The sequence below is a fragment of the Eutrigla gurnardus genome (genome assembly GCF_963514095.1).
Source record: "Eutrigla gurnardus genome assembly, chromosome: 10".
NCBI lineage: Eukaryota > Metazoa > Chordata > Actinopteri > Perciformes > Triglidae > Eutrigla > Eutrigla gurnardus.
In genome coordinates this window covers 25,343,496-25,357,774 of record NC_139924.1, presented here as the reverse complement: position 1 = coordinate 25,357,774, position 14,279 = coordinate 25,343,496, and the positions used below count along the sequence as shown (strand labels likewise).

At 42.8% G+C, this 14,279-nt stretch overlaps 1 protein-coding gene across 1 annotated transcript; it reads left to right on the top strand.

Moving 5' to 3' along the window:
• Positions 1–106: 106 nt before the first annotated feature.
• Positions 107–13,964, top strand: brca2 (BRCA2 DNA repair associated). Its single transcript, XM_084019870.1, has 27 exons — positions 107–234; positions 561–659; positions 796–1,029; positions 1,196–1,253; positions 1,415–1,467; positions 1,570–1,598; positions 1,716–1,827; positions 1,912–1,967; positions 2,488–2,581; positions 2,714–3,352; positions 3,477–7,814; positions 7,995–8,093; positions 8,182–8,251; positions 8,341–8,786; positions 8,877–9,067; positions 9,142–9,329; positions 9,430–9,600; positions 9,955–10,327; positions 10,413–10,568; positions 11,552–11,699; positions 11,773–11,876; positions 11,967–12,165; positions 12,253–12,419; positions 12,516–12,654; positions 12,739–12,995; positions 13,240–13,383; positions 13,465–13,964. The coding sequence occupies exons 2-27, from the start codon at positions 626–628 to the stop codon at positions 13,837–13,839; spliced, it is 8,874 nt and encodes a 2,957-aa protein (XP_083875996.1). The 5' UTR covers positions 107–234; positions 561–625; the 3' UTR covers positions 13,840–13,964.
• The last annotated feature ends 315 nt before the right edge of the window (positions 13,965–14,279 follow it).

The following is a 14,279-nucleotide window of genomic DNA, read 5'->3' as shown; positions in this document are numbered from 1 at the left end:
AAAAGGATGTGAAAAGTCGCTATACTTCAGTCTCCACATTTTAGGGGACTCTTATTTTGAAGTCACACCGAGTTCCGGTGTGCGGCGCGCGATGTTTGTTTCGGAAGCAGAGGCGAACTAGCTAGCAGTCGACTTTTATAACAACTTCGCTATCATTTTATATCGTTGTTTTTGTGGTTTGTCGTCCATATTTTCTCAGTTTCATCGCGACTTGAAACGCAACACGCCGCCATGGTGAGTTAGAATAACGTTTCGGTGTTTCGTGTTGTGTGAATGTGTAACGTTAACGTTAGCAATCAGTGCAAGTTTACCTGAATGTGTTTTTAACTATAACATTTGCTACAACTGTCAAATATGAGCTAACTATATCTACTAAGCAGTTTCACTGTCAAGTTACCTTACTATAACGTAGGCTAATTAGCTGCTAATTAGTTTATTAGCAGCTAACGCAAGACTGGCAATGCCCAGCATGGGTGATTTAATATAAAAGCTAAAGCTAACCAACTTTTATAAGTGTCCGATCATTATATTGTGTCATGAAGGAAGCTTTGTCTTCTCAGGTGTCCCACATGGCACGCTTTAGGGATCCCATTAATTAGATGGCGTGGATGTTACCTCAACAAACATGTATGATACATACAAAGATGAGATCTGGAAAGGTAAGAAATCTCAGTTTATGATATATCCAAACCTTGAAAACCAGCTGCATAATCCGAAAATGAAGCAAAAGATAACATCCTGTATGCTGGAGGTTGTATCCTCAATATTATTCTGTAAACTTTTTTTTAAATTTAGAGCTGGGACCCCTGGACCCCGACTGGTTTGAGTCTCTGACGTCTCAAAGCTTCCCTAATGAGGGAAATGTCTCTGATCAAGATGACCTGTGTGCCAACCAAGAGGGGCATTTTAAACCACCTCTAGACAAAACTAGAGTAGAGAGTCAGCTGTTTTCAACCCCCAAAGTTTTCAGGCACAGTCGAGTTGTGTCACCTGAAACTGAGGATGACCAGTCGTTCACCGGCGAAAAAGGTATAGGTAAAGTCACTGTTGATGTATTTTGTGCAGAAATCTTAGTTAATACCTGGAATATTGATATTTGAGTAATACACTGTTGTAACCTACTTTTGTCTGCATTACGTTTTGTTGACGTTGCAATCTGAAAATAATGTTTCCCTGCGGTACGTCCTAAAAAAAGAAACTTTGCCATGGATGACAACACAAAGTCCACATTTGTTACGGATGTCAAAACAGGGGTGAGTGCAACATCTCTGAGACTTCACTGTCTCTGCTGCTTGAAAGAAAACTCATAAGTTCACACTTAAATTATGTTCCCATACATCCTTAATTCAGTGTTTATGGAGCTTTTTTTAAGGTAACTTTGACAAAGTTTGGATGTCTGTCGTGTTCTTTATAGGGTCCCGGGGGCGAAATATGGAGTTTTACAGCCTCAGAGCCAAGACAGTTTTGGTGAGCTTTAAATGTATCTGTATTGCATCTGTTTGAATTATATTTGGAAAAAAAAGATTTAATCATCTCTGGTTAATTTGTCTGCATTTGTCATCTGCACAGATCTGCTTCAAACCCCACGAGAATCCCCAGTAAGTGGTTTAAATCCAACAGTGATGTTATTTTTCTTGAAGAACTGTCATAATGCGAATGCGAAGAAATGGATAAGGTTTTCCCTTTTTATTTATTTATTTTTTTTAATTATGCAGGTCACCTACGACAAGCATACATTTGAAAGTCTCGGAGCACAGCTTCATCCTGATATTTCATGGACCAGTTCTCTGAATACCCCACCAGCAGCACCATCCACCCTCATTTTGTGTAAGCAAATAACACAATTAGTTGTTGTTGTTTTTTAAACAAAAGATATGTGATTTGGTAAATAATATCTTCTCAATTTTATAGCTAAAACTGACGAGAGTCCCTGTCCAGTGAGTGTTTCGTCAAACAAAAATGTGGTTGTGAGTACTCCGTCTACCCAAATACACAACAGATATACAGTATCTCTCCAGTTTGACTATTTGAGGGATCAATAGGAAGAAAAAGGAAGGAATATATGCACATTGATTTTTAAAGGATAAGTCTGTGGGCTAACAAGCAGGTATTTTAAGTGTTCACAGACCAGGTAGCTTCTCTGTTTTTATACTATACATCAATATACAAATTAATTACACATGTATACCAAATTTGTTTAAATCTATTTGCAGCTTGCCATTATGGAGAAACTCATGGGGCTCTACATTTAAGAGAAAAAAAAAAGATGCATAAAAAATAGATAAAATACTACAGGGAGAGATGTTTACTTGTTTTCGAACTCGCACTTTAAAGTAGTGGGTCTAGATCTTGTTCCCAGTGCACTTTTAATGTTTTTGTCTGTTTCAAGACAGTGGAAACATGCCGTTGCTGTAAACATGGTGAATACGCAGGTGTGACATTTGAAATTGTTTCTAAAACTCAGTTTTTCTATCTTGTGTTTCTCAGTTTGTACGGAAGCTTTTCCCTTCTCTTTCAAAGTCATCATCATTCATTGGAACGGCGTCGCCCAAACACAATGACATACCTCCCGTCCACCATGGTAATGTGTTTTCCCTTTACAATGTGCTAATATCCAAGATGCTGCAGTCGCTATGAATATTAATTCATATTTTGTGTTGCACATGCTTTTAGATGCGTTAAATGATACTGACTGCTGGTTTGTAATCGCCAGGTGTTGTTTCCCCTGAGGCTGGTGAGAATCCAGAGTCCCACGACTCCTCCCAGAGTTCACCGAATCAGAGTGGTGTTTGGAGACAGAAGCTACCAGATGCCATCGAGGATGGAGAACTTCGCAGAACAGTTGCGAGTGTTCTCGATGGAGCTGAAAATGTCCTCTCTATGTTTTTCACCAACAGTAGTTCAGCACTGAGAAAAGTGAAAACTGACAGAATCAAAAGAAAGCAAATCATCCCGGCAAAGGAAGATGGCTGCAGCTCTACGGACATGTCGTCAACAAACAGAGCTGCATCCAGTGAACAGAGAACAACTGAGCAGGAACCAGGCAGACTTCCCTCCCCCCCACCGGTGAAGACTGGAGATATTGGAGTCACCCAATGGTCTCCGTTGAGTTTATCTGAAATTCCAACTTGTACTGTGAATACTTCTAGCCGTGTTAATAGTCCTCCTATACAAGTGGAAAACACTAATTTAACGGAACAACAGCAGAGCCAACTATTAGCCAGGCCACCTGTGGAGCACACGGACTCTGGATTTACTAAGAAAAAGAGAAAATTTGTTTACACTGTCAAGACTTCAAAACAAGTTCAAGGAAAAGAAATCCAGGACTCCTCACCAGGGATTCCACTTGCTGGTAACTCATTTGTAATGCATGTTAAATGTAACAATGCTGTAATAGATTCTTCACTTACATGGGGAAATCCCCTTCTCTACACTGCCTGAATGTATCCTTATTCATCACCATGCTTTTATTTCAGGACAAGAAGTGAATGTGAAGCAGTTGCGGAAATCCCCAGATGAAGCCAACTGCTGCATCAGGAAGACCGAGATGCAAAAACAGGGAAATCTACGTCCCTCTGTACAAGCAAGAGTCCAGGATCTTGACATGTCCCAGCTTTGTAAAGATTTTGCACAAGACTTCAGTCAAATGTCGGATCCCTGTAAAGTGAGTGACGTCGCAGAGGGCACTCCTCAAACGGGCTTCTCTCCATCCGCTTGTCTGTCAGCCATGAAACGAGCTAAGCAGGAAGCAACGCAAGCAAACCTTCACCGCGACTGTGATGTCATCGCTAACAGAAGACAAGTTTCTACCACTCGTCCAAATAATGCTGTGAATGATGTCACAATAAGTGACAGTGGATTCCAGTCTGCTGTTGCAGACGGCACTCACGTGACTCCATCATTTGTTCTTCCCAGCTCAGAGATCAATAGTCAACAGTGGAGTGGATTTAAACCTGCTGTCACCACTTCTTTCACACCAACAAATAAAGGACAAAGAAAAGCACATTTGGATGTTTTACAAGAAGCTGAGACAGAGGCCAAACTGTCCAGTGCAGTCAAGGAAAGCCGGACACTGGGCCCTCTCCCAGAGGGCGAGTTGCACATCGAGAGCACATCAGCTCGACTCCCCAGCCATGCAAAAGGAACTGTCGATCGTGGCATCAATTACATTCCACTTAATAGTCAAGCTCATGGCAGTCTGCCAGAGAAAACCGTTTCTCTTCCTCCCCTCCATGCATCAGGATTCAAAACGGCCTCAAACAAGGGGATACACATTTCTTCAGCCAATCTGGACAGAGCCAAGCGTCTCTTTGACGAGACTGAAGGGGAAAGAACTTTAAGTGACCATCCCACTGAATGTGCTCATGACACCAAGGATGAAATGAGTCACGACACAATGAAAAATCCAACCACTAACTCAAACCAACCACTTTCTTCAAGTGAAAGACTTCAGGATATCCGTTGCCAGCTAACAGCTTCCCAGAAGGCTGATGTGACTGAGCTTTGCACACTGTTGGAGGAAGCAGACAGCCAGTTTGAATTTACACAGTTTAAAACTGCAAAGCTAAAACAACCGTGTCAAGATAATGTCACCTCTTTTGTTGACAAAGAGCTTGACCCCGATTTTCTTTCGGGTATAGATTTTGACGACAGTTTTAGCTCAGAAGCTGAAAAGCACGTGGCAGCGACTGTGATGCACGACAAAATGACCTCGATTTCAGATGATAAAACAACTTGTGAAACATCCGACATCACAAGTACATCGAGAGATTTGTCATTATCGACTGCAACGGAAATAGAAAGGTCCTCTCCCGTCAATGTGTCTTCCTGTTCAAAGCACATCTCTGAAGGCAACATTGTGTCAGCTGAACCAAAACATCTTGACGGAGCTGAGCACGCTGAAACAAGCAAGCTGGAGAACCAAAATCCTTTAATGCTTGGTGTGGGATTCAAGACTGCAGGAGGAAATGCTTTGAGAGTTTCAAAAAGGTGTCTGAGCAAAGCTAGAGATCTGTTTGCAGATTTGGAGAAGACTATAGTGACGGGTGAAAATTCAGCGGGCATGCAAAACTGCGAAACTGATGCTAAAACACAGCATATGCACAGTATGGATTATCACCCTGGCAACGTTCTGCATCATAAAGAGGATAAGTTCAAAGGTTGTGTTAATGATACTGAGGGGACGGTTCCCGCCTCTGAAGACACACAGGTCATAGGCATTAGAGATGAAGATGCTACAAACGGGTGGAAAAAAGGAAAAATCGACCCAGCCAGCCGTCAAATTGGTTTCCAGATGGCCAATGGGAAAGGGATTTCTATTTCAGCAAAAGCTATGCAAGAGGCAGATGCTATCTTCAAAGACTGTGGTTCTATTCACAGCGAGGCGCTCATTTCAGAGAGACAAAAAACCAGCACAGAAGTTTGTCGTAAGGAAATCCTTCCAAACCGTAAAAAGGTTCAAGGGATGAAAGTCAACTTTTCTGAAGAACCAATCAATGAGCGCCACACAGAGGTACTACAACATAATGTGGAGATGGACAATTTTGGTTCTAAGAATACACCTGCTTTGACAAATGCAGTATTTTTCATTGAACAGCCGTCTTCGACTGCAAGGGAACTTTCATCTCTCTCGCACACGACATCAAAGACCACCGGCTCCTCTGCCATCAAGCAGTTTAGCAACGGTGGCGGGTTTTGTACAGCCAGTGGGAACAAAGTATCCATGTCTGTGGATGCACTGAAAAAACCGGAGCACCTTTTGAACGAAATTCATACACATGAGGACGCAAGCAAACGACTGACAGGAAAAGGAGATGCTTTAAGAAGAGGTCCTCTTCCACCTCAAACTGGTGGATTTCAAACAGCCAGTGGCAAAGGAGTGGCCATTTCATCCGCCGCTCTCAAGAAAGCCAAATTGTTGTTGAGTGAATGTGATGAAGTTGAAGGTAAAATCAAACCAACACATTCCAAGATGCCAGTTCCTAACCCACCACCCAGGAATAGTGGGTTTCTTGCAGCCAGTGGTAAGCCAGTAGCACTGTCAGCTGAGGCCATTCAGAAGGCAAAAGCTCTGTTCAGTGACATCAGTTTCAGTGCGGACAGCCCAGTTGTTATAGACACTAGGAGCAGTGACAAGGGCGACGCCGAAAGTACAGAGAAAATACATTGTGGTTTCACAACTGCAGGGGGAGCAAAAGTCCACATTTACAAGAAAAATCTGTGTAAAGCAAAAAACCTTCTGGAAGAAATTGATGACGGTTCTAGTTCAGCAAAAGCAATGCAAGAATCAAATGCTTCCTTCAAGGACTGCGACATGGATGATAACGATGACATGTCAGTAATAGAACCTGTGAATATAAGTGGCAGCCAGATGGAAAACCTTTCTAAATTTAAACAAGATGAAAGGCTGACGATGGACGTCCCTGAACAGCCAGGAAGTGGACACGCCGAGTTTGATAATGTGAACATGGGATTAGATGGAAACCATGAAAACATGCTGCATCCTGATGATGTGGGAGAATTTTCCAAGGCAGCTTTTTTAGATGGAAAACCATCTTCAATTACAAAGCCATGTTCTCCCCCGTTGTGCACAACATCCTCGTCCATCAGTGATATGAGCAAACGTGGTGGATTCTCTACAGCCAGTGGGAAAAAGGTATCTGTGTCTGATGACGCCGTAAAAAAAGCAACGTCTATGTTGGATGAAAGCGCTACATTTGAGGACGCAAACAAACAACAGAAACACACTTTTCCAAATCACAAAGGTGGATTTCTGACAGCCAGTGGCAAAGGAGTTGCTGTTTCATCTGCAGCCCTAAAGAAAGCAAAAACTCTGTTGAGTGAATGTGAAGTCGATGGTGACATTCCTGTAAAACCAACACGTTCCAAGACGCCAGTTCCTGGTCCACCAACCAGGAATAGTGGATTTGCTACAGCCAGTGGTAAGCATGTGGCATTTTCATCTGAGGCCCACCAGAAGGCAAACGCTCTCTTCAGTGATATCGGTTTCAGTGCAGAGATCCCAGCTGTTTCAGACACAAGGAGCAGTGACAAGAAACAAGGTGATGCTAAAACCACAGAGAAAATACATTGTGTCTTCTCAACTGCAGGGGGAGCAAAAGTCCACGTTTCACAGAAAAATCTGTTGAAAGCAAAACACCTTTTGAAAGAATTTGCTGATGGGGAAGGTCATGAGTCAAGCTCATCCTCAACAAGCCCACATGACACCCATAAGTCAGATTTATCACAAGTGAAATGTGTGAAAAGAGCTTCTAATCTCACCAAGGACATGCCTGCTAAGGTTAGTACCCCACAGGTAGCTAAATCTTTGACCTCTTGGCAAGAGACTGACCATGAGAATACAACTCTTCGAAATCCAAGCGTACGTGGATGCGTTATTATCAAAGACAAGGCACATGTAGATGCATTTCAGTTAAAAGAAGGCAACATTCCACCTGCAGGGGAGGGCGACCTTCATGACAGCCCCGGAGAGGAAATGTCAAGCGTGTTGGACTGTGAAATAAATCAGACAAGCAGCAGCGAGGGATCTAAGATCAAAAGGCCACAGGAGTCGTCGGATCTCAACTTTCAATCCCTTAACCTGAGTGGCTGCACTGAAACCCAGCAGAGGTTTTTTGCCCAGGAAGCTCTGGACTGCACTAAAGCTTTGTTAGAGGATGAGAGTCTAGCTGGCCGAAGTCTCTCGTTGAATTTAGGAAATATGCCGCTGCAAGAAAACCCCACATCCAGCCACAGCTCTGTAGAGGAACGACAATGGGCAGGGAAGAGATCAGCAGAGGACCCAGATGTGACTGGTAAGTGTGTTATTCTATGTAACAAAGTTATTTCTCTTAGTTTATTTCAGTGAATTGTTCTCCTATAGCAAATAAACGATTATTTTGAAACTTAAAGTCTTGTATATAACTAACCATAAGGTGTGACGCTATCTGTTATAAGCAGACTATTAACCATAAATGCTTTCCTTACTGTTTCAGGTCAGCCTCCCCTCAAAAGACGCCTACTGGAGGAATTCGACAGGACTGTTGATGGTCCGAGCGGTTCAATACTGCACCCAGAAAAAAGTTGTCCAAATGGTAAATCATGAGCACTGTTAAAAAATGATCTAAAGAATACTTACTTTGTCTTGTAAATGAATTTAACTGTATTTGTTTCTTATTTAAGGTGTCATGAAAGATCGGAGGATTTTCAAGTACAGCGTCTCTCTCCATCCAAACATCACGAGGCCCAACAGGTGAGCGGCCTGTGAATTGTTGGCCATGTTTTCAAGCAGCTGACAGGTTATCCGCTCTTGGTGATGCATTTTTTTTTTGTGTGTTACAGGAATGGAAACAACGATGTGAAACCCAGATTGCCAACACAAACACAATACTCAACCCCAGGAGACAGCAGATCAGCACATTCCAAGATGCCAGCGTTTGCTCCTCCTTTCCTCAAGAATGCAAAGACAGAGAGTTGCAAACAAACAGAGCGCAAGGACAACATTAGAACACCTCCTGCATTTGTTCCTCCATTCAAAAAGCAAAGAGCTATTGTCCAAGAGAGCTCCTCTAAACCACAGGAGGGAGATAAACAGCACCGTGTCTTATTAACACACTTTAACAGCAACACTTATGTACCGCTCACTAAAAAAACACAAAGCACTACAGGTGTAACTGATAATAACGCCAAAGAAGCCTTGACCGACACTACAAATGATGATCTTGTGAATAATCAAAACCTCCCTGCTGGCTGTGGATCAGCGGTGGACACGCTGCCCAGAAGCCAAGGTGCAGTAGGCTTTTTGGATGAAGTCAGTATAATACACTGGGAATTACTCCGCATAACAGGACGAATGATGATGTGTTTCTGGTCTACAGACGTATTTCAGAATTTTCCTAATGTGGAGCTGGCACGAGATATGCAAGACATGAGGATCAGGAAGAAGAAGCGCCAGACCATTCGACCTTTGCCGGGAAGTTTGTTTCTAACCAAAACCTCCGGAGTGACGCGGATACCGTTAAAAGCTGCCGTAAATGGAAAACCTCCTGCAAGATACACCCAAAGACAGGCAAGGGTAGCTGTTCTATCACTCATTATGAATGAGATCAGCTTTATGACCTGTCTTTGTTTGTTGTTTTTCAGCTGTATAGACATGGAGTTCATCAGCACGTGTCCGAGATCACCAGTGAGACTGCAGAATCGTTTCGCTTCGATTTACAGCGGTTCATCAAACCGGAAGCAATTATAGACGGAGGTGGTGTTCAGCTCGCTGACGGAGGATGGCTGATCCCCAGGAAAGACGGCACTGCAGGGAAAGAAGAGTTTCACGGGTATTATTGATTTGAAATCGAGCGTTGTAATGTTTTTGAAACCAGGTGTATTTGCAGATGCAGGCTAATTGTACTGAATGCCATCTTGTTCTGTCTACAGAGCGTTATGTGACACCCCAGGTGTGGATCCTAAGCTGCTCAGTGAGGGGTGGGTGTACAATCACTACCGATGGATTGTGTGGAAGCAGGCCTCCATGGAAAGATCATTTCCAGAAGCAATGGGCAGCATCTGTCTCACTCCAGAGCAGGTCCTCCTACAGCTCAAGTACAGGTAGGGAGGATTATAGCTTAATTGAACTGTGTAGAAGGGAACTTTATTGATGTTAAACACAGAGGCTGTTGTTTTATAGCTGTAATGTGGAAAGATGGATTGTGTTCATATTTGCTTTGACATTGTGGATCTGTTTGAAATGCACAGAGGTGTATTTGTTCATTCACTCTCATTGTCTTATTGCTCCTGCTTGTTATGTCTGTATGCTCTAAGCATTGAATTAAATTAAATCAGAAGAGTTTTTCTTCCTACCACATTTGAATTATGATACAAGATAATCAAATGTGCCTGTATTTGTTAAATATCATTTTATTTAAATGCCTGCTCTTAAAAGCATTTCTATCATTTGATCAGATATGATGTGGAGGTGGACCACAGCCGTAGACCGGCTCTGAGAAAGATCATGGAGAAGGACGACACAGCAGCCAAAACCCTGGTCCTGTGTGTCTGCGGGGTCGTCTCCAGGGGTCACCCCCCAAACAGACTGAGTTTCAGTGACACCAAGACTCCACCAGGTGCTGAAGCCAAGGTTGAAAACCCATCTGCCGTTGTCTGGCTGACGGATGGATGGTACGCAATCAAAGCCCAGCTGGATGAACCTCTGACTGCCATGCTTCACAAAAGTCGAGTGGCTGTCGGTGGGAAATTGATAATCCACGGGGCTCAGCTGGTGGGATCACAAGATGCTTGCACCCCTCTGGAGGCGCCTGAATCTCTCATGTTAAAGGTACTTTCAGAGGGAGGGCCCACGTTATCATATCTTTCTACAAGGAAATCAAATAAGCAGTTTTTTTTTATTTGTTGATGTTTAGATCTGCGCCAATAGCAGTCGACCCACACGATGGGATGCTAAGCTGGGATTTCACAAGGATCCACGGCCGTTCCTGCTTCCTGTGTCCTGTTTGTACAGCAGCGGAGGACCAGTTGGCTGTGTGGACATGATCATACTGAGAAGCTACCCCATGCAGGTGTGTTCAGTCTTGCATTGATATATTGAACTTTCTTAAGAACAAATTTTAAGATCAAATCAAATCAAATCAGACTTTATTTATATGGCACTTTTCATACATATAGTAGCACAAAGTGCCTCACAAAAAATAAAAGCAAACAAAACAAAAACAAAACAAGATGTGAGCAACAAAGAACACCACGAAACCAAAACCTCCCACCCCCACAAATATATAGACAGAGATACACAGAGACATACATACCCACACACATAAACATACACACACAAATACACACCCACACACATAAACATACACACACAAATACACACCCACACACAAACACTAACTGTTGCTGAGGAGACATGGCTGGGCATCGAGATCTGAGGTGAGGAAGAAGCTACCTTTGGGGGCCGTACACACCGAGAGGAATCATGGTCCATGCCTGCAGGGGGCGCCGCCACAGGGACCACCCCAGCCCAGGCAGACAGGAGGCTCCACACCACGGTGTAGAGCTCTCCAACCACCCGGGCCATGGCCGTCCACAGGACAGCACCCCCAACGTTGGACCAGAAACAACTCCCGGTGTGGTAGGCCCCCAGGAGGAAACACTGGAAAATCGAGGGGCTAAAACAGTAAAATAAGGTAAAAGGTAGAAGCTAAAATCTGAGGGAATAAAACAATAAAACAACAAAAACAGTAAAATTCATAAAGATGTATAAAATAAAGTAAAATAGACCCAATAAATAAAACAATAAAAATAAATAAAATATATAAAACAGTAAAGCAGGATAAGCTAAAATAGATAATATAAAATAGAATAATAATAAAAAATGTAAGAAGCATAAAAGGAATTAAACAAGTCAGTTAAAAGCTTGATTAAAAAGGTGGGTCTTGAGCCAAGATGGAAGATATTTGTGAATGAGGCCCGTTGTTACGGTTCCTCCTGGACGCTCATCCTTACCCTTTGACTGTACTGTATTGTACATGTACACATTGTCCAGTGGATGGAGAGGAAACCAGATGGGGGCGTTGTGTTCCGTTCTGTTCGTGCAGAAGAGAAGGAGGCCAGACGATACAACAGCCACAAACAAAAAGCTATGGAGATCCTATTCGCCAAGATTCAAGCAGAATTTGAAAAGGAGGACAAAGGTAGGAATAGTGTTTTCAGCATGTCATGTACTGGTTGAAATGGAATATGTTGTTTAAAAACGCTTACTTCCAGGTAATGAAAAACCTCAACGTCGAAGACGTACAATGAGTCGTCAGGATATCGCAAGTCTTCAAGAGGGAGAAGAGCTCCATGAAGCTGTGGGGGATGACATCGAGGTGAGAAGTAGTTGACTTTACACATTGTTGACTTCATTTCTCTCATGAATCGAGTTTTAATTGCACACCAACTTTACTTGCATGTCCAAGGCTCATTTGAGTGAACAGCAGTTCGAGACCCTGCGTAGCTACAGGAGTTCGTTGATGGAGAAGAAGCAGGCTGAGCTGCAGGATCGCTGGCGACGAGTGATGGAAAATGCAGAGGACAGCGAAGGTAGCTGTCCCAAGCGAGACGTGACATCTGTGTGGAGACTCTGCATTGCTGACTCCATGGCTCAACCCGGCAGTGGTGTGTTTTTATTTTCATTTATATCAGATGTACTGTGGTTAGTTTAATGTATTTGCTTTGTTTGATTTAAAATGTTGTTTTTTTTAGTTTACCAGTTGAACCTTTGGCGACCTTCTTCGGATCTTCAGTCTTTACTGAGGGAAGGCTGTCGATTCAAAGTCTATAATCTCACCACTTCAGATGGAAAGAAACACGGTGGGAGCTCAACTCTTCAGCTGACTGGGACAAAGAAAACACAGTTTCAGGACATGCAGGTACTGTTGAAACTGTGGAACGGTAGATGCAGTATTTATAATGTCAGACAGATGATGTAAATCATTTCTAATACCTTATGTTTGTGTATCATTCAGGCGTCTCACGAATGGTTATCAACACATTTTCAACCGAGGGTCTCTACCCGTTTTGTGGATCTTCAACTCCCTGAATTCCAGTCGCTATGTGGAGAAGTTGATCTCACAGGATATGTCATCAGTATCATAGATGGACAGGGTGATTATGGGTTTTTTCTTAACTGTTTCTGCCACAACTATAGTATATTGTTTCCTAAATGATTGTTTGTGCCCTTGAACACAGGTTTCTCTCCTGCGTTTTATTTGGCCGATGGGAAACTGAACTTCGTTAAAGTGCGCTGTTTCAGCAGCTTTGCTCAGTCCGGCTTGGAAGATTTGGTAAAACCACGTGTCCTGTTGGCTCTGAGCAACCTGCAGCTGAGAGGCCAGTCAACATGGCCCACTCCCGTTGTGTACGCTGGAGATCTGACCATCTTCTCAACAAACCCCAAGGAAGTTCACCTACAGGAATCCCTCAGCCAAGACAAAAACCTGGTCCAGGTACGATGCTAAGATCCCAAGTCTATGAAGAAGCAGACATGCTTCAAAAACAGTGTTTAACATTCACTCAATTAAAGAAATCAGAATATGGACTAATGGTCAGAAGAAGTTGTTAAAAAGGATTTACTGCACTGAACCACAGAGCTTTCCCCTCTCACTTTTCTCTGTCTCCTTGGTTTGGATACAATAAAGCTTTGTAAAATATGAAAATGACTTAACTATAATTCTCATCTTATGTTTTCAGGGTCAGGATACCTTCTTTCCACTTGCTGAGGAGAAGCTGTCAGATTTAGTCAACTCTGATGGCCTGAGGTCCATCTCCTCTCCAGCTCTGCAGACACGAACCTCAGCTGTTTCAACGGTCAGACGACAAGACACAAAAACAAGTGTGAGTTCATGTACTTCCTGTTTGATGCATTTTTCTCACATGACCACTTCATATTGATTAAAAATGTGTCCTTCTATGCAGGTGACATCGGAGCAGCCAGTCAGAAGCCATGAATCCTTCACTCCTGTCGGCAGAAAACCTCCTGCAGCAAACAGTTCGGCAGAGACAGACCCTCGCAGCCTGAAGAGGAGGAGAGCTCTGGACTATCTGTCTCGTATCCCATCTCCAGCAGCTCTCTCCCATCTGGGCTCAGTGGCTTCTCCATGTGTGAAAATGACATTCAACCCCCCTCGGAGGTCAGGGACACCGAGCACTTTAAAAACTGCACAGACTCCCGCTCGTAAACCTGTCATTTCACCAGTGGAGGACGAATGGGTGAATGACGAGGAACTGGCTATGATTGATACTCAGGCATTGCGTGTTGGTGATTTACTGCAGGCCCATAAGACTTTATGATGAAAGGCGTGCTGCAATGTTTGTAAAACTGTACAAATGAATGGATGTAAAGTTTCCTTATGTCATGTATTCTGTTGTTGTTTTTATAGACTCACTGGATCCATTAAAGTGGTGAAATATCTTCACATGAGTGAAATCAGGTCATCACTTCATACTGATTACTTTAAAGGGCAAATAATGGAGGGCTGATCAGGGAGTTGGCCTGTTTTTTTAACTAGTACTAATAACTGTTAATTATTCAAATAAGGTGGATATCATCTTTAAAAAAACCTGGTTTGCCTCACGTTTCCTTAAAATCAAGCCCACTTCCGGTCTTATTTTGTTTCATCATCATAAACTTATATTATTATTATTATTATTATTATTATTATTATTATTAGATTTTGTCCACGTTTCGTTAAAATCTTTGAGTGTTGGCCGTTTACTGTGTGTTTACTGTC